A 24,480-nucleotide genomic window follows, 5' to 3' on the forward strand; every position below is an offset into this window, starting at 1 on the left:
AACATGGACTTTGAACAGTGTTAATAAGGTAGGGTGTTGCTGAGGGGATATATTTTTTTACTATGAGGACTTGAAGGAACCTCTTCAGGATGAGGCTTTCTTGTTTATCTCAAAGGAAAAAGGGTTTAACTTTTGTAAAGTTCGTATACTAATATACATTTCTTATAGGTTTCTGTATTTTATATTTTTTTTTTAAAAAGGCTTGTATTAATACCTTGTGCAAAACAAGTTTTTAACACAATTTAGGAATTATTAAAGAAATACAGATATTTAAATTTTCTAGTTAATATGGTAACAGTGCAAGCAATATTAACAGATTACTTTTATGTTTGGGGGTTTTTTTTAATGATGACAGGTGACAAATTCTCAGTTAAAAATAATTTTGCACCTGAAATTTGCTTATGATATTTCTAAATTAATGTTCTATGTATGCTTTAGAGGATCTAGAATGTGAGGATGATTGTATTCTTCAAATCTTCCAGGCTGATCTGGATATATCACAAGTAGAAACACAATGAGAAAACTTACTAAAATAAATTCTAGGGTCTCTTCAATGCACAGTTGCCCATGTCTGAGACAGAAGCGTAATATTTTCTTAGTAACTGTCACATACTGTTATCAGAGGCTTATTAATTTTTGTTTTAGCTAGCATAAACAACAATAAATATTGTACTGTGACTTCTAGGACATACTTCTGAGACTGTTACACAATTTTGTAATTCTTGTGTGACACTCCTACAATATTTTTACCCTTAGTACATTTTATTAGTTTATTAGAGTCTGTGGAATATGAGAACCTTTCAGAGGGCAGGGTGGCTGTGAAGTTTTGTTGAGGTTTGAGGGATAGAAACTTGGTCTTTGCTTTTTCACTGTCCATATGCAGGGATGTGTGCTGGTTTCCTGCTGGACTTTGTGAGAGAGTGGCCCACTCTTAGCTGCTGTGGAACGGCTGTGCCATCTTTTTGGGATGGCTTGGTTGCTGTTATTCCCACGGCACCACACCCCTGCACTTTTCTTTCTACTGCTTTTTGCTGGGTGGGCCCCCGCAGGGGCTTTTCCCAGGCTCTGCTTCTGGGTTTGGTGTCTGCAGCTTTTCTCAGGGGCCAGGGATGGCAGCTCTCCCTGTGGCTCACCAAGCATGCCCCCTCCTTTCCTGGGGGAGCCCTGGAGGCTCTGAGTCCTCCCTATTGCACAGCCTGACCACAGGTTCTTGCATGGTCCACAGGTCCTTCAGATGTCCTTGTCCTTGTCCTCCAGCCAGGGCCTTGGTGGCTCTGGAAGGGAAGGCATCAGCAGGCCCAAGCTTCCCTCCTGGCCTTTCCTGAGCACTGTTTCCCTTGCTTTGCCTGGCAGTGCTCAGGAGTGGGGCAGAAACAAGCCCTGTGGCCAAGGTGAGCAAGGAGGACTCTGCCCCTGGCACACCTGTGCTGGCCCATCCCAGGGCATGCCATTATTCCCTGCTCAGCCCAGCCCTCCAGGAGCCTGGCTGACAGCCCACTGCTTGCTCTGCAGGCAAGGAGGTGCAAACGAGGTGTTCCTTACCTGCTCACACCTTGGAGAGGGGAGAGAGGTTTCAATATGAACTCTCTACCTGGCTTTTTCACACTGATTTGGGAATGTGCACAGCATGTCAGACAATAAATAGATGTTAGACTTCATATTGATTTTTTTTTTATTTTTTTTTGCCTGAACAAGAGTTTTATTTAAATGCCTAGTGAAAAAATATCAAATTTATTTCAGTGGGTTCTGGACCAAGTCCTAGCATATCAAGCACTTGCACATAATACACTGTGTTTATTTATCTGTTTCAGATGTTGAGCTTGACATATAAATATGATATATACTGATTTTGAAAAGAGGTGGCTTCCTTCAGCTTGTGACAAATTCTGTTTGGAAACAATGCATAGCCTCCAAGGGGAAACTTGAAGAATAGAAGGCAAGCACCCCTGTACAGTCTGAGAGAGTAAGCTATGAGAGAGTAAGTCTGAGAGAGTATGCAGCACCAGAGCAAAGAGTACCAAATAGATATGCTTGTGGGCCTGCAAGGCACCAGCCAAAGTCTGCACATGCCTCAGAAAAATATGAGTTTTTAGTGTTATAAGTGAAAATTGATCCAGCCAAATTAAAAATAAAAATGAAAAAAATTATTTTGCAATCAAATTCTATCTAGCCAGCTACAAGGAAAGAACAGTGCTGAGGCTGGGATCAGCGCTGGGTGTGCAACAAAGAAGTCAGCCTCAGCAGAGGTTTTCCTCTATGCCTACACACCTCCATCCTGGCACGAGTGGTTTTTATAGGGAAAATTCCGCCTGAGGCCAGGATTTCGGCAATCAGTCCTTTCTTCTATTCAGAGTCCCATAGTTTGATGAGATTTCTTTTTTTGGCAATGTCCAGAGTTGGTGAATCCCTTAAGGAAACCCTGCATTCACATGTATCTGTCTGGAGGATTTCCATTATATCCCTCTCGGGTCATTCATGCGATGATCAGTGCCTGGGCGTCCATCCTCAGGCGAGCCACATCCCTTTACTTGTAAATCGGGTTTCAACATACACCAGGTTTCCCCTGTGAGGGTCAGGGGGGACTCCTAATACAAACATATATACTGCAACAAATATTCAATATCACATATATCATACTAGAAATTATATCTACTACACATAACAGTAGTGTTTCCTACAAGCAGCTGTGCCCTGCCAGCATGATTCTACAGCACAGTGAAGGCACTGGGATGCGTCAGCTGTGCCAGATGGGAGCTCTGTGGATGTGAGGTGCCCTGCACAGCTCATCAGTGTGCCAGCACATCCTCCTGTGCCTCTGTTGTCAGGGTTCTTCCACCACGCTGGGCACCCGAGCACCTGAGGTGCTCAGTTCAGCTACAAGCTGGCAGTGTCCTTGTTCTTGTAATGTGTGGCTCTTACTAGCACGTGGCACAAAAGACTGAGTGGACTGCCTGCACTCCTTGAGCAAGATCTTTGAGGCCTTACAGCAACCTTGAAGGGCACTAAGTAAAGCAGATGCTTTACGTACTTTAGAGGGAAGCTCTATCTAGTGAACAAGAATTAACCTAATATCATTATTTCTATGCACCTTCCATAACTGAACAGATGTATTACATTCAAATATCTTCCTTTTTAAATGATTCCACTTATTGCAGTCCTTAGCTGGTGCCTGCTCCTCATTGATTTTAGAGTCACTAACTAGATGCTTCATGGTCGCCAGCTGTGTGAGGAAGAGGGGGGAATTACGTCTCTCAGTGGTAAACGCTTGGGTCTGTCAGGTTTCCATAATTGTAAGTCCAACTTCCTGGGCACAACATTTCAGAATGACTCAGTAGCTTACAAGAGCGTGGACTGGGCTAAGGGCTGCCAGGGGCACGGTGCATTCACCACCCCTGGCGGTGTTCAAGGTACGACTGTGTATGCCAGTTATCTCTCAGCGTGGGCTCGATCTCAGAGGAAGGTCTTTTCCAACCGAATTGTTCTGTCTGAAAGTATACAAGGAGCTTGCATATCAAAGAACATCCTGCCTTAATGTTGAGACATTCCACGTTTTCCACGGCGCGCGCCCGCAGCGCTGCGGGGCCGGCCCGCGGGGTCCTCCGCGCCGCCAGGGGGCGCGCCGCGCGCGGGGCGGGCTGCGGCGAGCGCGGCCATGGCGGTGCTGCTGGAGACCACGGTGGGCGACCTGGTCATCGACCTGTACACGGAGGAGCGGCCCCGCGGTACGAGCCGGGCCCGCCGGCACCGGGCTGGCCCCTGGCCCCCCGGGCTGGCCCCTGGCCCCCCGGGCTGGCCCCTGATCCCCCGGGCTCGCCCCTGACCCCCCGGCACCGGCCCGCCCCGCACCGTCTTTCCCCTCGCTCGGGCCGGGGCCAGGGGATGCAGGCAGCGCTTGCGGCCACAGGTGTAATATCGCTAAATCCAGGGGCCGCCGTGGGCTTCTTTATCAAGTGTTTGCAAAGAAACGGAGAGGGGGGGTGGGGGGGGGTGTTTCTGTATAACGGGCCGTGTTTAGGGTTCTTCGAATCGCTAGAAAAGATTTGTAGGAAGGGATGAAATGTTACGTGTCCTCCGAGCATTTCTCTTAGCGCTTAGAGGCTGTACCCTGAGAGGTCTCGACGCAGTCTGCTCCAGAATCACTTTTCTGCGCGTTAGACTACGACTCTGTTATATCTGTTATTACTGTAACTGGAATTTCCTTTGTAAATGTTGGTATGATTTCTTGCAGCTTGTCTGAATTTCCTGAAGCTCTGCAAAGTCAAGTATTACAACTATTGTCTTATTTATAATGTACAGGTGAGTATTCTCAGTTCCTTGTTTTTCAGTTGGTTTAAAATCGCAAACATGAAAGCAATACCGTATGTATTCTCTTTTGTGACAGAGGGATTTTATTATACAAACTGGTGACCCCATGGGAACTGGTCGTGGAGGAGAATCCATATTTTGGTAAGTGTTTATGTATAAAAATGATACATACCTATGTATATATCTATATATGTATCTCAACAGAGAATTTGTGTAAGGGAGTAGGCGTTCCAGTTAGATTGTCTTCAGCTTTCTTGGGGCAGAATTGCAGGTGAGAAATAAAAATGTTGATGAATAAGCTTCTTTGGTTTTCATACTTAGATACCTTTTTAATGTCTATGCTGCCTTTGGCCATTCACTATATTTTGCCTGGACATGATTCTGTCTCTGACCTTAGAAGTTAAGTTATAGGTAACAGCTTGTACATACATTTTTGTCTGTTTAAAAGCTGGTAAATAACTATATGTTTGGTAAGAAAAGTATAATGACTAAATGCTCTGTAGAAGACAGAATCTATTAGCATTGTGAAGAAATTTATTATTCAGTGCTATATATATCTAGGTTTATTTGAAGGCCTGATGTAAATGTGAAATGTAAAAAAATTGTGAGATTCGTTTAGAGTTTTACAATGTTTGGTTTCCTCACTTTTAAAAATTCCTTTTTCTAGTAACATATTTGTTATATGTGTGCTAAGCAGATGCAAGTCTGGGTAGGTAAACTCGCCAGACTTGCCTATCTCTGCACACAAGTAAATTAAGTTTATTTTGATACGGTACAAGTCTTCTAAGACTTTCTGGTATGGCAAATTGTGAAGTACAGTGTGATGAGAGAGTGGCAGATCCTGTCTGGCAGTAGCATGGAGAAGGTCAGTTCATCTTTTGTACCTGTTTGTTTCTGCTGCAGTCCATGAAACTGGAGTTTCTGTTCTTCCAGGCAAAGTTTAATTTTAATCGTCTATTCATAGAGGCTAGCTCCTGCTTAGCAGAATGAGTTTAAACATAGTACTATCCTTACATTTGGGCAAATATGGTTATTGATCATGCATCCATCAGTTTATGGAGTGAGACAAAATAAGTGATAGCAGGGTTAGACATAAAAAAATTTAAAAGAATGCAACGATTTGCTATATCCTGCATATACTAAATTACTGTATGTAGTCCTGTCTGTATGATGAACTGATTTTGCACATAGATGTACTGCTTTTCTGTTTTTCTTGGGAGATAAATCTTTGATGTAAATAACTGCATTTTTACGGTGTGGAATAACTTACTTTCGTAGAATCTACTTAAAATGTGTAGCTCCTTCATGCCTCAGAAAAATGTTTCATACTATACTTAAAAATATATAAGTGTACCCTTCCCACCCCACAAAAGGCCTCTTGAAGTGAAATGTCCAGAGAAATATTTGTTGTTCCTTGTAATATAAACTGTGGAAGTGTACAGGTCTGTAAATATGTTCATGGGTGCAATGTAAAATCTAGGTTTATTTGAAGGCCCGATGTAAATGTGAAATGTAAAAATTTTTTGAGATTCATTTAGAGTTTTACAATGTGTGGTTAGCTCACTTTTAAAAATTCCATTTTCTTGTAATGTATTTGTTATATATGTTTTTTTAGTCAACTGTATGGTGATCAAGCCAGATTTTTTGAGGCAGAAAAAGTGCCAAGAATCAAGCACAAGAAGAAGGGAACTGTGTCAATGGTGAACAATGGCAGTGATCAGCATGGATCACAGGTCAGCACATGGTGGTGTTACATTTCTAAAAAACTAAAATAAAAGTTACAGGAGTTGACAAAAGCTGTAGAACAATGACATTGTCATGTCAATAGCATCTTCTTGTAGAACAGTCAAAAGGCATGTTACAAAACCCACCATAGCTAACTATTTTGCATAGTTTTCCAGGTGCATATGGGTATTTGGTTACAAATAGAGGAATTAAAATGCTCATATTCAAATCCTGTCTTAAATTAATTTTATTTGCTAGTACTCAGTCCTGTATTTTTCCCTTTATTTATTTGTCTCTGTTAGTACTTTGATGTGATTTTGCTAATGTATAAAATGGTCAGGAAAAAAATTCTGTAGTTAAATGGAAGTGAAAATTAAGGAAACTGAGTTTTGAAATAATGTTGACATATTCTGGTTATGACTCTGTGTTAGTTTTGAAACTGAAATCATAGCACAGTTTCTCCTGTATAGTTGCTTGAAAGTTCATTCATAATGTAAGTTTCCACTTTTACCACAGTGCTGGTACAAAACAGTTTTTGAAAGTGGTCTTGTTCTCTTTGCTGTTCACACACACAGTTTTTGCTGTAGGTAATTCTTTTTACTTATTTTGTAAGGTTTTTTTAATATTTAAAGCTCATAGAACACTATTATTAATTAATTATTTTAGGTGCATTGCCACTTCTATGAATTAAAACACCTTACTTGTAATAGCCATGTATTTTAATAAGAGTGATTTTTAATAATCAAATAATAATTTTTTAAAAAGGTAGGGTTTTATTTGAGCTAGAGCTTGTAATATATACAAGTAATTATGCTGCTTCCCTGCATTGTATGCATAAAATGGCATGGTTGGGGTATTTAGGAAAAAGAGATTACATTTTTATTTATATTTAAGATCCAGCCTGTTAGTGTATATGTAGGCATGTGGGAATGATGCTGATCCCAAGAACATTATTGCAGCTTCTTCCTTGGGCAAGAAAAATTCCAGAAAGGAGCTACATGGAGTTGCCTTACAAGTATAGTGTAGCTTAGTGTAACCTATACCAAATACTAACCAGTCTTAAATGTGTTGTAGAGAGAATGAGGTGTGGGATGTTACCAGTCAGACTGTAAAGTGTGGGTGCAGCAGTTGTGTCCTGTTATTTGTGCATATCTGCCTCTTCCTCCCTCCTCCATTATGAAGTGCCCTCTACAATTTGTTACTAAATTCTCAGCTGGTATCAATTTTCGTAGTTTCAGATTTGTGATAGGATACTTTCCAGTGCCAGTTTGAGTTCATCTAAGTCAGTGTGTTAGTTCTTCTCTCAATGCTACTGAATCCTGTTTTTCATGAGAAAAGGGTTTGTGGGACAAAAGGAAAAACGTCTGGATATAATAGGCAAAGATAGTAGTTAAAGATAGTACTATGGGAGTTAGGTAAAGATAGTACTAGGGAGTTTTTGCCAAATTTATGAAAAAGTACCTGCTGGATGCTGCTTGGTGAACAGGTGATTTGAGCTGAGCTCACACAGGGTAGCCTTGCTCTTTCAGTCCTCTCCCTTTCATCAGCTATGATGCCAGTCACAACCCTTGCTGCTCTTGCTTGCCAAACCTCCCCAGCAGAGAGCTCTCTGCTCCTCCAATGCCCTTGTGCCCGATTACCAATTCAAACCAGTTCACAGAAGAGTCCTGTGAGCTGCTCCTGCAGAGAGAGATTTTCTCAGGTTGTGACTGTGAGCTGTACATTGGCTCACCATGTTCTCTGAGGTAAGAGAACACGGTAAGCCAACGTACATGGGAAAATGGCAAGAGGTTTTCCTCCCCCCACTGAATTCAGTGACAGTGTGTTAAGGTAGAAAAATTCAGGTTGTATTTTTTTTTATTTACTGTTCCTAGTTTTGTATCTTTTGTAGTTCCTCATTACCACAGGAGAAAACCTGGATTACCTTGATGGTGTACATACAGTATTTGGAGAAGTGACAGAAGGCATGGATGTATTGAAGACAATTAATGAAACCTTTGTAGATAAGGATTTTATCCCATATCAAGATATCAGGTGTGACTGCTTTTAACTTTACTTTTTGAGGAATACATTATTATTAAATGAATTTACTTCTTTTTGAAAACTAGATGAATATCATGTCAGGTGACCTGTATGTGCTATCTTAAATAGTGGTTAAGTAAACAAGTACTAAATAAACAAGTATGTACAGAAATCTTTAGCATGTTGCCCTTCCAAAAGAATCAGTTCTAGAATTTATAAGCACACAGGATATTTGGCTGTTTGTGATACAACTGAAATTTAGTGGGGCTGGCTTGCTGTTAGTTGGGTAAACCAAGTTTTACTTGCCTGTAACCAGTGCTGATCTTGATTTTGTTTTCTCTAAGGATAAATCATACAGTAATTTTAGATGATCCCTTTGATGATCCACCTGGCTTGTGCGTTCCTGACCGCTCACCAGAACCTACAAAGGAACAGCTCGACGTGAGTGTTCACAACAGGGGAAAGTTGGAAGAAATCATTAAATAAGTTTATCTCAATTAGTGTCCAGCACAGATTTGGCCAAAATAAGAAATCAGTCTTCAAAATTTTGTGTCTCAAATCTGTGTCCTAAAAGAGCTATGCAATTTTTCATGTAGAAGGTGTTCTTCTACTGTGCCAGCTTGAGTTCTGATATATCAAATGCTTGTCAGTTATTTGGAGCTGTTGCTGTGTTTAATCAAATACAGCTGCTTAACCTTTCAATAGAAGGATAAAAACGTGACTTGGGTGCTCTCCCCTATGGGTTTGGTGGAGTTGTGTTTGAAAGCTGTATTTCAGTTTTCTATTTACAGTGTAGATAAGCAGAACATTCGGAATATTTAGTGCTGGTATTACTGGTTTTCTGTATACTCTAGTAGAAGTCAAAATATAACTAACATTTATTAATATTGAAATAGTTACTGCTGCTTTCCCTTTAAATGTGAATAGGCTATGTTTCAGTGGAAGTAATCTTTGTCATTCTTAGAGTTATATGTGAAGGCACACATACTGCTGTAGGCTATTTGTTCAAACACAAGGAATTTCCTAAAAACTAACTGCAAGCATGCAGTTACATACTTGTATGTGAGAAATAGTATATGTGAGATTATTCCCTTGTATGGAAACAGTTGTTTCAAGTAATGAGTTAATTAACAAGAGAGAATATTGATAATTTTTAAGCTTTATAGATACTATTACAAGATTGAAATTAGGGTTTCATAATATGTGTGTACAGTGGTTAATCTCTGATGTGCCTTCAGATATGTTAAGAATAAGGTCTTTAGTAGCTCACTGCCAGCAGCATAGAGATGTGAAGACTTGTACTGAGTTTTCTTCCCTTATAGCCTGTCTGAGGATACCCCTTTTAGCATAGAAATATCTATAAGAAAGGCATTCAGAGATGCTGGTGAGGAGAAAAAAAACAAAAACTCAAGTCCTGCATAGGTATAGATGTATAAAACCAAAATTATTATTGTACTATATGCTCTGTTTAATGTCTTGCTAGACACAACATGTATTTGCAGTCTTCCTTACCTTCATTGTGGCAGGAGTTACCTGGAGTAGAAAAGAGTTGACACTTGTGGTGAGATGTTGAGTAGGTGGGTATATATAAAAGGATTTAGAGTACCTCACTGAATATCGTTCACACTAGTCACAGAAGTTCAGAAACAGTTAACAGTGCCTGAAATGTGAGGATAACATCTTCTCTTTTTTTCTTTTCTTCTAATCTAAGTGGGAAGAACAGAATAAAAGCCCAGTTCTGCAGACATACAGTGCTTAAGCATTTTTTGTGTCTTGAGGGATGATGGGAAAGGTCATCCAAGTAATAGTTGGAAAGTGAGAAAGAATTTTTGGCCATGGCTTGGTAATAAATAGGCTTTTCCTTCACTTTTCAGAGTGGCAGAATAGGAGCAGATGAAGAAATTGATGACATGAAAGGACGGTCTGCAGAAGAAATAGAAGAAGTTCAGGCAGAAAAAGAAGCAAAAACTCGTGCTATTCTTCTGGAAATGGTGAACATCTTTCTGTATTATCTTTTAGATCTTATTCCAGTGTGTGTGCATGTTAAGTCTAGGAGGATTCGTACTATTTGTCTTGAAATTACATATCTGGTGATGATGTCATGTTTCAGAATCTGCTGTTAAATATTTGTTGTACAATGAAAGGATTGAGCATGACCGGTCATGTTGTGGTTTTCTGATAAAACCGGTGATACTTCATTGTCAGAGTGGGCTGGTGGAGGCTTTCTAAAAACTTACTAGAAATGCATCCAATTAAAAAATGTAACAAACATAGTATGCTGCTGGTATACCTCCAGTCCTGGAAAACTTTTAGCATGTGTGGGAGAGAGCTGAGTTAATTTGTGACAAACTCCTCCCACTATGTACAATGGTAAACTCCATAGTAACAAAAATTGTGAACAGAAGTCCTTTTTTTTTTCTTAAAGAAAAAAGAAAAGTAAATAAAGAATAAAGAATTGAAGGACGAGTGAATCCATCTCACTTGCTTACAACTACCAAATTCAAATTTATGGTGAATAGTTTGCAGCAGAGACTAATTCCAAGATCAAGCCAGATCTGGCCACAGTGTTGCAGAAGATTTGTAGGGACAAAAAGGGTGCACTTCTACCTTTTAGAACTGTCTGTTTGTTATGCTAAGAATAGAAAAAGCAAAGTAGAACGTATTTGTGAACTTTCATGAATTCTAGCAGTGGAATTGCAAATAAAAAATACATTTTAGGTACTATAGAAAACACTTTATTTTGTGACACTGAGTAGGAAAAATACTTTATTAAGTTTGATTTTGTGATAGGAATGTGAGAGCACACAGAAGATGTGTTCCCACTGTTCTATGTTGCCTGTAGAGAGCTTTAGGCAGAAGGTGATGAACGTCTTCTTTCTGTATCCCAGGTGGGAGACTTGCCAGATGCAGATATCAAGCCACCAGAAAATGTCCTTTTTGTTTGTAAACTGAATCCTGTGACTACAGGTGAAGACCTGGAGATAATATTTTCACGATTTGGTCCCATTAAAAGGTAATTATGATAAAAGAGAAAACCTTCTTTCTTGAAATTGAACTTGTTTCCTCCCAGTCTGTTTGGGTTTGGCTGTAAAGGAGTAGTCTGGTGTCTCAGGAGATTTTTGCTCTGTCTGCATAGAGACCACACCAATGGGGATACGAAGGCAGATCTAGCTAGAGGAGTATCCTGTCCCCAGCAGTGGTTTTAAGGAAAGCCTAAGGAAGTGTAGGAATCAAGAAAGCATATGACACTCCTCACTGCCCCCCATCCTGTCACTCCTTTCAGCAGTTTTTAAGTCAGATGCTCAAATGAGCTGGGTAGAGACTCTGGGTTTTCCTTTCCTGTGGGAGTATATGTGGTTTGGGATAAAGCACCAAACATCTGATACACTTCTTGTAAGGTGTTCCTCATTCCTGCTGCCCTTCTCAGTTTTGGTCTTGGCTTTTAGTAGTTTCAGCTGATTCCTCCTAGTACTGGTATCAAAAGATCGGATAGACAATGAAATCTGCTTTCCTGCACTCCCCTGTCCTACACTCTAAAGTTATTTTTTTTTCTTTGCTAAGAGTACTAACCTACATATACATGCTTCTTCATAGTAGAGCTATAATTTTGTTTCATTTTTCTTGTTCTTTTCCTGTTCTTTTGTTTTCATTTCAAGATGAGAGAACCAGAACTGCACACAGTTTTGAAGAAATTACAGATTTATAGTGGAACAGTTTTGTTCTCTCTTTTACTCTCAACTCCTTTTCTAGTGAATTCTAAAGCTGTTTTTAACATTGGGTTTTTTTTTTTTTTTTGGGATTTTGGGTTTTTTTACAATATACAGTTATGGTTCAACCCATGCATATCTTGTTGTGTGTTTATCAATTCAAAGATGTTCCTTACGCCCTTGCGCTTACTTTCCCCAAAAGCCTTTGGTGCAGGAGTTCATTAGAATTTGCAGAGGGATTTCAAAAGGCTTAATGGAACAGATCATCATCATCACCACACATGAGCCTATTGAGTCTGTTAGAGCATTTCACTTAAGTTTATTCAGATGGTCCAGAGTAGGTGCTGTATATTCAGCTGGATGCTAACTTTGTTCTGCTTGAAATTTCTAGCAATTTGTGCAGCACTGGCACACAGGCCTGCAGGCTCCCAGATCCTAAACTACACTGTCTCTGTGTGTGGGTGAAATTGGCGTTGTGTGCCACTCTTACAGCTCCAACATGATTTCTCTATGCCCTAAGGATTTCTAATTTTTCGTTCCTCTGTCAGAGCTGTCACTCTTCTGCAGTCTTTCCACTTTTAGATAGGTTCTCTGAATGATCCATGGGGGAGGTTCTTGCACAAAACCATTCTGCCTTCTGCTGCAAGGAATTCCTATAGCTTGTCTGAATAGCCTTATGGTCTACTATTTTTTATTTCTCCCCAGTTTTTTTTTTTTTCTTTCAGCCTTGATCATCTTTTGATTGTAGATCCTGATTTGTCACTTCCTCGCTACATGTGGGGGAGGTCTCACATTTATTCTTACCTTAATGCCACATATCCTGTCCTTGTTGCCTTTGTGCCCTCCTTCAGCATCCTGCAGTCAGAATTTACATCGAGTGCAAGAGTTTTGTAATACTGATACAATAATATATTGTTCCCATTTTACACTCCTTACTCAATACTTTCAGGCTTTTTACTTTTGCCCAGTGGCCTGTGTGATAAAAAGCTGGGCTGCTGAAGAGGTGCGTGCTAAGAAGAGAAAGTTTGTCACAGGATGTTGTGTAAACTTTTGCTTAAAATGAGAGAGAAAACAGAATATGAAATTTCTGGTCTTGCATTAGTGAAATGCAAAAAATTAAAAACAAAGAGTAATGTTGGAAAATATATTTTGTTTCACTGATTAGAAATTAATCTCTAGTTTTGTGCTTCATGGTAACCACGTGTGAGTTCAGTGTAATTGTTCAAAGCAATGTCTCATGCATTTTTTCTTGCAGTAGGGGGTCTCAGAATCAGGTGTTTTAATACCTTCAAGGTGTTTAGGTTTTGTGGGTAGGGGTTTTTGGTTATTTTTTTAACTCTTACTCTCCCTTTTAAATAGTACTTCCTACCCTACAGTTTTTTGCTCTAACAGTGTTGACATTTTAATTTCGTATCATTTTTTCAGCTGTGAAGTGATCCGAGACTGGAAGACTGGTGAATCTCTTTGTTATGCTTTCATTGAGTTTGAAAAGGTATGGGTTTTAGGTATGAACTCTATGTAGATCCCCCTTGTAAAAGCCCCTTTTGGCATACTTCCATTTAGGAAAAACACTGACATCTTCAAGTGTGGAATAGCTAATATTTTCTCTTACTGAGAGAAACTATAACTTAGTTATAGAAGTTGTAGGTCCTAAATGAGGCAAGCATGTAAGTCTGTCTCTGTTTGAGCAGCCAGTACAAAAATATACTTAGACTGTGTTGAAACCAGTGTGGGGGGATCAGGCCCTTTTTTCCCCTGAGTGCATTAAATCTTCAAAGAGTTGAAGAAAGGAATGCTAGGAGCATGCAGCATGAAGAAAGGATGGTGTATGGAATAAGATGGATCCATGTATGCAGTAGTTTTTTCTTCTGGGCTTGTAAATGATGCCTGCTGTATCAACACTGCTAGTCTTACTGTGAGATGGATGGCAATAGTTCTCTTGGTGGTGCATAGCTTTATGTGTGCTGGTATCTTTCATCTGTGAGGATAACACTGGAAAGTCTTCTCACTTTTATTTAGCCTACTTACATAGTTAAAATGGAACTTTATCAGTTCTAGTTTTTTTTTCTGAATGCGTTACATGTGCCAGACGTGTGGCTGGATTAGCAAATTTTTTAAATAGTGAAATGAACTGAAGAATTGGGAATTGAAATGCTGATATTCAGGCAAAGCATAACTATTTATTTTGAAATGGTACAATTTAAGAACTGTGGTGTTTAAGCAATTTCAGAAAGAATTGTATGCCACTAAGCAGTTGAATTTGTGTTTGAGCTTTTCTGTGAATATTCCTGTGAAATAATCATGACTCAAGATTTTTCCTGGTTAATATCAGGAGGAAGACTGTGAGAAAGCCTACTTCAAGATGGACAATGTGCTGATAGATGACAGACGGATACATGTGGATTTTAGCCAATCTGTTGCAAAGATTAAATGGAAGGGAAAAGGTAAGTACATTTGCAATTCTTCAATCCTCATAACTTAATAAACTGTGACTTCTAAACTAAGTATTATATAAAGAGTTAGGAGTTTAAATCATCTCATCTTCAGGCATATAGATGTTCCTGGTACTGGAATAAATAGAGCAAACACAGTTGTTAGTTCTTCCCTTCATTTGTTTCATAAGAAAAAGTAGAAGGGTTTCCTACTGTTAAATGAACATTGCATTGCCACTGATTAACATTTTAGTCAATGTAATTTTGCCACTAAAACATTTTTTTCATCTCAAACTTTGGACATTATTTTTTCTTATATATTACTTACTAGCAAAATAATATGCCAATATATTGTTATTTTCTAGTTTCCTTATTCACTGTATGCCAGTCAGGTGTATACAAGAAAAGGTCAGTATTCAGGCCAGGGATTTCTGCTCTTAACCTCCTGTAGGTCAAACATACTGCATGGCAGACTGTATGTTACAAAAACCCGGTTTCAGATGTTTGAGGATGTTTTGGGAGGAAAAGGGTGGTGGAAGAGGTGGATGCAGTGGTTATTTGAATACTGGGGCATGAGCAAAACACTGGATTTGGAGAGGTGTCTGTGCATTGCATTGGTGACGTTCTTGTGTGTGGTCTTCTAAAGATGCAGTCAGCCCTCAGTTGTTGGCGTGCAGTTTCTCCGGTAGGGTTGTGGCAATGAACACTGAGATACTGGGACTTGTCCTGCACAGAGCTGAGATGACTCTGTATTCTATCTATACTAGGTGCTCTGGTGCATCCTGTATTGACTGCCTACTTGGGAAACTTTATCTGAGGTTTAAATTGTCCAAACTATTGGAAAGCTAACTATATTGTCGTTTTGTGCTTATATGGTACCCAAAAAATGACCTTTCCTCCTCGGTGATGTTTCCTGGCCCGTGAGTGTTGCAGTTCTAAGCGTGGCCGTGAGAGGGCAGCACGTTGCTGTAGTCCGTTGATCCCTGCATTGGTGCTTCAGGGAGTGGGACTGAAATCCATCGTGTCCCTCTTTAAATCCAGACTAGAACATTTTTTGTCATAGTCTTCCGTTTGAATTCTTGAGCTGTAGCTGTCTCAGAGGTTTCCCTCAGTGCGTACGAGAGCAAAAAGTCATTTAATAATGAGAACAGTCTGTGGGCTTTCATGGTAACAGAATTTTAAGTAGTGTGATATAGGACCTCTAATAGAAATGAGACTAAGCTAGCTGCTGAATCCTACTTTGTGATCCTCTTTATGTGTTGTCTCCATTGGACATGAATGAGCAGAAAGCTGGGTATTGTTTAAAGGAATTTGCAAGCAAGAGAAGGACAGAACATCACAACTTGTACTGCTCTCTTCTACTCTGTTATGCAGATATCAGAACTTCTGGAACTGTATCCTGCTCTGGAGCTCTCTATGGTTATAAAGAGCCCCTAAATCATCACCAGAACTTAATGATGGTTGCGGGTCTTGGTTGTGTTTGTGGTTAGAGTGAAATTAACATCTTTTTTTGTGGACAGGTGGGCGGTATACCAAGGAAGATTTCAAGGACTATGAGAAGGAACGTGACAAACCTTCAAAATTTGCTCTGAAAGAAAAGGTCAAACCAAAGCAAGAGTATCCTTTTGTTTTCAAAGGTACTTTTTGAATTAAGTAGAATTTATGAAAACAACCTGGAAAAAAACTTATTTTTAAAGCCTGTCAATTGGATGTTTGCCTTCTAGCTCATGTAACCATTTGGTATTTGAGATGGAATTTAATATTTTGTGGTTTTCACTTTGATCAATTTAGTCAAATCAAAATGTGCTGTTTCACTTCCATGTTGTGTGCAGGTAAATAATGTCCCTGGAATGACATATGACATAACAGAGTTCTTAAGTAGTTTCAGAGGGGACCTTCTGCATCCAAAATGAGACCTCTCTAGTAATTAAATAATACTCTAAGATTATACTTTGCTTGTGGTAAGCATGAGAGAAAACACCATAGCTTGTTCAGATATCCACAGGTAGAAAGGAGAGGAGAATGCAGCCTGGCTGTATTGTTCGACAGGACAGACTTCAGTCATTTTAGCACAGCTGATTTTTTTTTTCCAATGTGTACAACTGTGTTCTAACTGAAATAAGTTTTAAGTCCTGGTAAACTCTTGTCAGATAAACAGAGATTGGTTTGGTTCCTGGGCTGTTCTGCTCTTTATTGATATTGGGAAACAGATCTGTCCTTAACCAGCACCATCAGTGCCAAGTATGACCTTGTGCTGGATGAGGATGTAGAAGAGTCTCACACAAGTCAGTCGCACTTGGCTAAAAAACAGAAGAAGAAAAAGCACCACCACTCCGAAGATGAGGATGATGACAAGAGGACCAAAAAATCTAAGGTACTTGACTCTTCATGCATTAACTTTATATCTGTTCATTGTTTTCCTCACAGAAGAAGCCAGGAAAAAAGTGTGAAATTGAATAAGGACATGGCCGTGCAAAGTCCTGTGTAACATACAGCAGTTGTAAACCTACAGAAGGCTGATGTTAATATTTGATTATGAAAGAGGGCTTCCTCATGGACTTCTGAAGCTTGGCGTGTCTAGATGGTTTTTTGCCAAAACATCCTGAAGAGGCAATGTAGCCTCTCATAAAGTAGGGGATCTTCAGCACTTTGAACCTGCTGTTCACATATTCCTAGCCATAAAGTAGTAGGTAATCATATTTCATGACTGTAGACTAGGTCTCATTTTCTTGCCCAACCATCATACATTGGGTTTTTCCTACATGGAGTTGGGAACACAATCTCTCCACATTATCTTTTTGTATTTGTTCTTAACTGTTTTGGAAGTGTTTGTGTAAAATCTGCACGTGGGTTTGCTTGCATCTAGAATGTGTAAGCCTATGTGCTGTGAGGCTGGGGCTGTGGAGGACAGCACCAGGAGACAGTAATTCTGTCATTCATTAGTTCCACTGCAGCCTGTTAGGACAGCACTCCCACATTTCTGTGAACTTGGGATATTGAAGACACAGTGTTTTGTGGAAACAAAGTCTGCAGTGAGAAATGGAGGGTTAACCACCACTGAAGTGAGTGTTAGGAAGAATTGAGCTAAGCTGGAAAAGAAAAAAAAACAAACCCTAGTATTTTGACAGTACCAGTTTTATGAGTGAGAACAAAGCTGTCTTCTAGCAATTTTGCAGAAAGTGAAAAAGTTTCAGTCACAGCAAATAAGGCTATTGTCCCATCCTGAGTTTTCAGTACTGCTGAAAGTTTTGGGAACACAAAGCTTACATGATTCCATTCTTATAGATCACTTCTTGCTGTGATGCTTGAAAATTATTTATCTCATGAACACCAGCAATTAAAATCTTTCAGTGCCAGCAGTGAGCCCTATTGCTCATTCATGGACCCGGTTTTTTTATTACTTTACCAATTCAGTCAGTGGAATTCAGTGAGTGGAGGGGAGGGGTTTGTTCAGGTAAGTAAAGCCCTGACTGCAGCGTGTGCATAGAAGAGGTGTGGGCTAATGTTGGTTTAGACTTTTTCCTGTCTGGCCGATAGAAACTGTTGCTTTAGACTCCTTGAAGAAGTACGGAAAGGTATTTTTGGTGACAGTCTTCGTTCCTGATGGTTCAGAAATTACACCCATGGAACTGGCTGGTCATGCATAGCAGAGAACATTTTAAAATCACTTAGAAGTCTTCACCCCTGCAGGTGGCACAAGTGCTGGCAGCAGAAGGTTTTTAACATCTGTTCTAATAATTGCAAATGGATTGTGGGATTTCATAGCACACAAGCATGAATGAGAACAGAGGGATTCCTGGTGCTGTTTTCAGGTTCTGGAATAGAACATATTCTAATATTTGTCTGTGTGATCTCCTCTGTGTTTATATGTATCTTTTTTGTGATTTAGTCACCTGCTCCTGATGTGGTTTGTTCTTATAGTCTGCTGCTGCTGTGTTCTGATATCTTCTTCCCCACAGCTTTCTTCTCTCTTAGTCACCTTTACTCATTTTGCTGTAAGTAGTTTAGCTTTCTTATGCCCGAAATTACAGATGGAGGCTTACTTCTATTCTCTGATGGCAAGCATCATAGTTCCCCCTTGGAGCTGTGCAAATTAATTTCTGGGAAGAATTTTTCTTTCTGGATTTGAATATCCTCATTAGTGTGTACTGTACAGTGGGCATATACTGAGCAGTATGTACTCAGTCTCACACAGACTCATTATTTTGGGCATCACCTCTCTAGTGAAATCTGCAGCTAGCTTAGGTGACAAATCCTGTTTAGCATATACAAAATTTTGCTTTATTTTTTTACTATTCATACTTTTGGCATAATATGTGAAACTAAGGGGAAGTAGGCATGTTCCTGAGGTGGAATATATTCAGTGGGAATATTGAGTCCAACACAAAGCATAACAGCATGAAAACTTTGTAGTGAATGGTAGCATTTTTAGTACAGGCAAACAAAGCATTCTGCCTTTACCCTATTTTGTAAATCTCTGAATGTATTTGAGGTAAGAACAAGAAAACAAAACAACAGCAGACCTTCTACAACTCATCAGCCAAAGACCACAGCAGCCATGCTTCATACAGAAACTTCCACCATGAGTCCATAGTGTGGCAGAGATTTTAATTAAGAGAGATATGGGGCTTATAATGGGAAGTTCTGGCAACTCGAGCTGCAGTTGGTGCTATCAACTCTAGCTATGACTTGAAGGAGTTTTATTTTCTCAATAGTTTCCATGATGTTGAGTTGTTTTTCTGTTCTCTTGCTGGTGTTACTTTTTTCTTCAGTATATTTTGAGTCATCCTTTTCTTAGTCTGACACCCACTTCCTGAATCTTCAGCTTCTGTGTTGATGTTTCAAGAATATATTTTTGAGTCTTGTGCTGTTTGACTTCATTCCAGTGGGTAGAAGAGGTAGGATGCTGTGACTCGCTTTTAGTAAGTAACAGGATGTGGGTCTGGGGCAGAAGGGTGGACTGCCATGTGGTCTTGTGAATAGGATTTGCTGAGTTTCTTTGAATACAGGACATGCTTCCACCTGAGATCTATATTATGACTTTGTTTGCCTTCCAGTTTTCTCTGTGTATTTTCACTTGGATTTTATTTTTTAAGAGAACTGAATCTGTGAAGTAGTACGGCTTGTCCAACAGACTTTTGTGAGACATAGGGACTTTCCAATTTCAGATTTCTGTAGTATGGTTTTGGCAGAGGTTCTGATTTTTCTGGTTTTGGTTTCCTGCTTTTACTGCTTATTGGACACTGTTCCCTTCATATTCAGGGCCACGTTTTATGAATTTCTCCCCATAGAAAAGTCTCTCTATATTTGTTTGCTCCTTTTAACCTTTAACTACTGTATTTAATGTATGTAAGAGGTGGCATGTGTATTTTACTTCCGTGGCCTTGATATTTCTAGCTATTTCACCTGTGACTGCTGTTTAGCAAGTTCCTACTTTTGGCAAAATCGGCCATGAACTTCCAGAGAAGCATCTTTCCTTATTTCCTTCCTTGTGTGTTCCAACACAATGCTGGATTAAGAATTGGGGTGATCATCACTTACTCATTGACCAATGAGAGGCTGTGATCGTAAATTTGAGAAATCCAGATTTCAGCAGTAAGAGAGACCCTGTTTTAAAGTATGAATTTTTTTCTTCTTCTTCCAAAACAGTGTGGTTTTTTTACTTTTGAGCATAAAAATTTGGTTTCAAAATACCATTATTTTTAGTAATTTAGTGTGTTTTTAAAATAGACCATTTTCCATGCCAAAGACTTTAAAATGAAAAATCTTATTAAAGGGGAAATGTAACTTATGCTGGTAAGAAATAAAGATGCAATTCATTATATTAATTTAAATTACAGTTTTCTTCCTTTACATTGTGATCATATTAGCAAATGTGGTGACTTAGTTGTGTCACTTTCAGATTTGTCCTGTACACCTGTACCTTAAATGCTTTTGTGAAGGTTACTGTTGTCATTTAACACAATGCTTGTATGAGTTCTAATCCTTTCAGCAAGTTGTCCATTTCTGAGGTATTCAACATGGCCTATTTGTCTGTAGTTTGAAATGTTCACTAAGCTGTTCCCTGCCCCCACTTGACCAGTAGCCTTGTCTCCAGTGTTTACTTGGTAGATTGTTCAACTGAGTGTTGCCCTGCTTTTCTCCTGTTTCTTCATGGGAGGAAGCTCCAGCAGCAAACCAGTTAGAAGGCAGCCATACACCAAGCTCTCCATTTGGTTTTCTGGCCAATATTTTTTGTCTTGTTCCTGTATACCTCTCCACTAACATGTCCATTGTCTGATATTTACTTAGGCCTTGTCACATAGGGGCTTGAAACCTACTGGCTTTTTCAGACATACGGAGAGTGATGCTTTTGGGTACCAGACTAGTAATATGGCTGTGCATCATTTTGAGAATGGATGGACAAATCTCTTACAAGTAGCTGGAAGCATCACTGAGACTTTTTGGTGGATCCAGATTTTAAAATCTGTACTGAAATAAAGTCTGTCAGTAAAGATGTGGAATAGGCATTTGGCCACCAGTGAGATTACTGTAACCCAGCAGTAGCAGAATGTTTTTGTTATAGATCAAACCTGTGATTATTCATGTGTCTGTTTATCCAGAGGGTTTGTGTTGCTTATTGTAACCCTAATACTTTCAGCATTATCAATGTAATTCTAAAGGTGGTGTTTGCTCTGGGAACCACCCCAGTCACTGGCTTTCTGCATAAAATCTCTGTTCACTGTTTTTCACTGTTCTTCCAAATAAATGAAGTTTGCTTGTTAGTACATGGAGTATAGGTTTTGACCATACAGTTGTGAAGGCTGCTGTCATGGTACATCCTTAGAAAAATAATATCTGAAATGAGGAAAGAAATACTGTGTGATTCAATGCAGGCATACTTCTTAAGTCATATTGATCTATGCTTAACACTGTTGTTTCAAAAACCCCATAAAATTGTATCTCTCTGTTAGCACATACAGTGATATTAAACTGTTAGGTTGTACATTTTGTTGAAGCCTAGAATTTAGACCATTAAGAATTATTACAGGTAGGCCTTAAAATACAGTATGCATCTGCATAGTACTGGAATGCCTTATAGGGCTTAAACCAAAAGTTATGGAAATATTTGCATTGCTGAGGTAAAAAAATGTGAAATCCAAATGTAGCTTACAGACCTGTTTGATGCTCGTGAAGAGTTTGATAATACCCACCTGAATGGAATCCCTGATAGAACCAATTTTTGCTACAGCTCCTTAGGCAGTACAAGAAACATGCCTGACAGCCATTCTTTTTTCCGTAAACACCAACAGAAACTTACTTGTAAACTTACCTTCTTCAGATAGTTTCAGTAGGGTATTTTTATGTTAGCATTTCAAATCATTGTGGATGTGAATGTCTTTAAGGTCATACCAGCTGTAGCTAAGGAACCAGCCATGCTCAACTTGTCTCTAGTTCTCTTTGTGCCTCTGTGTGTTCTCCCCTCTTGTTTGTAACTGCATTTCTGTCCAATTCCTTTGCCAGGATTCTGACCGGAAGCACGAAGAGCGCTGCAGGGAGAGGAGCAAGAGTGAGAAGAAAGACAGGCATCGGAGCCGCAGCCGCTCTCAGGAGAGAGATTACACTTACAGCAGGCAAAAAGACAAATACAGAGAAGACAGCCGAGTAAGAGACTGGGATAAAAAAGCAGACAGAAGCAGAAGTCCTAAGAAATCAAAAGACAAAGAGAGATCCAAATACAGATGAAAGACAAGGAAAATACAGAGGGGCACTAAAATAATAAATTTAATTTTTTTCTTTTGTGATAGTGTTTTTTCTATAATACTTACTGTAGTGTCTGACTGCAGTATGCAGTAAGATATTACAGCTTGAGATACCCTTTATTGGAACATGGTCTGCTAATTCTGAAATTCAAGATGAATTGCTGCAAATTGCTCTGCCCTGGAGTGCTTGTGCCTGGATAGAGTATTTCAATGGAATATGAAGAAAAATAACTTCTTACTGATTCTATGGGAAGGCAGACATTTAAGGAACATAATCACTGAAACTATCCCGTGGCAGAAAATTCTGACTAGGCAGGCCTAGCGATAGCTGTAATCTCCGGACCTAAGCTGAGCAGGGATACTGAAGGTATATAATACAGAAACGTACTTTTCAGCAGTGTCTGCCCTGTCTTTGTTTTGTTAAAAACAAAGCTGGAGTCTAACATCTTTGGCGCTTGTGGTAATTAGAAAACAGAACAAAAAAACCCCACCTTCCTGTAATGCTGAAAATAACATAGAAAATGCTGTTGCAGAAGCATTGGTTTCTTCACTTTGACATAGCTGAGGCCTGTTTGAAGGGGAATGCCTCATGCTTTGAGGCTCTTTGTTCCTTCCTTAGTTAGAAACCAGCTTAGAAACCAGCTCCTCAGAATTTTCTGTTGGATTCCTTTACTTGCAACAGCTTAAAAGTGTGATGTAGACTCTAAATTGTTTTATTCTATGGATTTGAGTAAGTTTGAGACCTATTTTGATGTCACACATTATAGTTCCTTTAGTTCTTTGTAGTCTTGAGCTTGAGTCCAAGATTTAAAGTGAGCTTGACCAAATACAGGAAATGTACTTGCCTAAGAAGCTGCCTTTTGATGGATCTCTTACTTTTGTGTCCTTCAAAGCATAGAACCAGAAATCTTTTGTGGTCTTCAACGCATGAAACTAGGGCTTTCACAGCTGTCTCCTGTCAAAAAATTTCTTGCTGCCTGAGACCCTACAGAGGCTGGGGCCATTCTTGCAGAGTCTGAGTGAGAGCCCTCTGTCCCAGAGGAGAGGTAAACAGAAAACCTGTTCCTGGAAGTCTCCTGGGGAATCTGGGGCTGAGGACTGCTCACTTTTCCTGTCAAGAAAATTTCTGCCTTCTGTCTGAGCATAAGAAGATTCCAAGGAACTGTATTAAGTCAGGTTATGGTGCCTTTGGAGTAGTGCTATAGAAGCAGTAGGTTGTCTCAAGCTCTTCCTGCTCTTGGCCTGCTCTGTTAAAGAAACAAGGATTGTGCTGTTGTCCTGTTCTCAGTCCTGCTGTCCTTCTCCACACAACATTTTTAACTTGGAAGAAGCACTGGACAGATTTGACAAGGGTGTGGAGATAGTGAGGCACTTGTATTCTTGCTTTCTTTAGGAAATGGCAGTCAGAGAAACAAACTAAAGCTTCCAGCTGAGGAGAATGCTGGATTCTTGCTGAACATCACAGGTCCTCTTGTTGGAGAATTGTGACTTAACATCTCAGAGTTTCAGCAGCCATTCCTAGGCTTCAGCTAGCCCTCAACCACCTGTGAGACATAAAAAACTTACCAATGTTTAGAAACAAACACCCTATTTCTGGTGAATGTGCTTGCTTTTCTGCAGCAGAAATGACTTTTCTTTGCAGCAGGTAAATGCTTAAGAGGTGAAAATTTAAATGAGTAGTATATGGGAGTAAATAGTCCATTTTCATTGTTGGGCAAAGAGTCTTCAGAATTAAGGGTTAAAAAGTCAGGACATCCAAAATGTTTCAAGTTTCTGATTTTCAATATGCCTTGGTGCTGTTAAAAATACACAGTATCTTCAGATTAGTGAAATTACCTGTTTATATTTTTTAAGAGGAAGCTTTGTAGGTGTTCAAAAATAAAGTGATATTAATAGGTGATTAAATGACAGTATAAAAGCTCCCAATTTGGGGGCAAGTACTTAATTTTAGGGCTGCATTTCTAGTCTGGTCTGCTGACACTGGAAGGATCGCAGTTCACCTGGCACATAGATGGCAGAGCACTTGGGTTAGATGGGATTTACTCCTCCTGTCATTGGAAATTATGGTTGTGTACATGTGGTTCTTCTGGAAATGGCACAAACTGAAACCACAGATATTTCCTGCTGTTCCTGTCCAGCCAGAGGTATTGGAGTGGACAAGAGTTTTTTTTTTGCGAGTTCAAGAGTTGACTTGCTTTAGCCTAATGAGAAGTCATACTTTCCTCTCATTTCCTTTTTGTCAATACTATCTCCAAACTCAGTTTCACTATTGTCCTTTGGTGCTTATGGTAGTTGAAAAACAGAACCAAAAAATACAGCTTCTTCTATAATGTTGAAAATATAATTTTCAAGAAATGATATTTTCAACATTATAGGAAGTGTAGCAGAATCATCAACTTCTTCACTTTGACTTAGCTGATGCTTGTTTGAAGGGGAATACCTCATGCTTTTGGGCTCTTTGTTCAGTGGTTAAAGTCTTAAAAACCAGCTCCTCAAAGTTTTCTACTGGATTCCTTTACCTACAACAGCAAAAATGTGATGTCAACT

At 39.5% G+C, this 24,480-nt stretch overlaps 1 protein-coding gene across 1 annotated transcript; it reads left to right on the forward strand.

The window, feature by feature from the left end:
• The first annotated feature begins 3,633 nt into the window (after positions 1–3,633).
• On the forward strand, positions 3,634–22,380 carry PPIL4 (peptidylprolyl isomerase like 4). Its single transcript, XM_021527037.3, has 13 exons — positions 3,634–3,722; positions 4,229–4,296; positions 4,382–4,446; positions 5,921–6,038; positions 7,922–8,064; positions 8,397–8,493; positions 9,927–10,043; positions 10,941–11,065; positions 13,185–13,251; positions 14,092–14,203; positions 15,712–15,808; positions 16,427–16,565; positions 21,695–22,380. The coding sequence occupies exons 1-13, from the start codon at positions 3,653–3,655 to the stop codon at positions 21,914–21,916; spliced, it is 1,440 nt and encodes a 479-aa protein (XP_021382712.2). The 5' UTR covers positions 3,634–3,652; the 3' UTR covers positions 21,917–22,380.
• Positions 22,381–24,480: the final 2,100 nt, after the last annotated feature.

This window comes from Lonchura striata, chromosome 3, assembly GCF_046129695.1.
Source record: "Lonchura striata isolate bLonStr1 chromosome 3, bLonStr1.mat, whole genome shotgun sequence".
Taxonomy (NCBI): domain Eukaryota; kingdom Metazoa; phylum Chordata; class Aves; order Passeriformes; family Estrildidae; genus Lonchura; species Lonchura striata.

Bases quoted from the DNA above. Each gene is read 5' to 3' on its own strand.
- PPIL4 (XM_021527037.3), top strand. From the start codon at position 3,653: ATGGCGGTGCTGCTGGAGACCACGGTGGGCGACCTGGTCATCGACCTG. The intron at 8,494-9,926 runs GTGAGTGTTCAC...TTCACTTTTCAG, and splicing joins CTACAAAGGAACAGCTCGAC to AGTGGCAGAATAGGAGCAGA. The intron at 16,566-21,694 runs GTACTTGACTCT...TTCCTTTGCCAG, and splicing joins AGAGGACCAAAAAATCTAAG to GATTCTGACCGGAAGCACGA.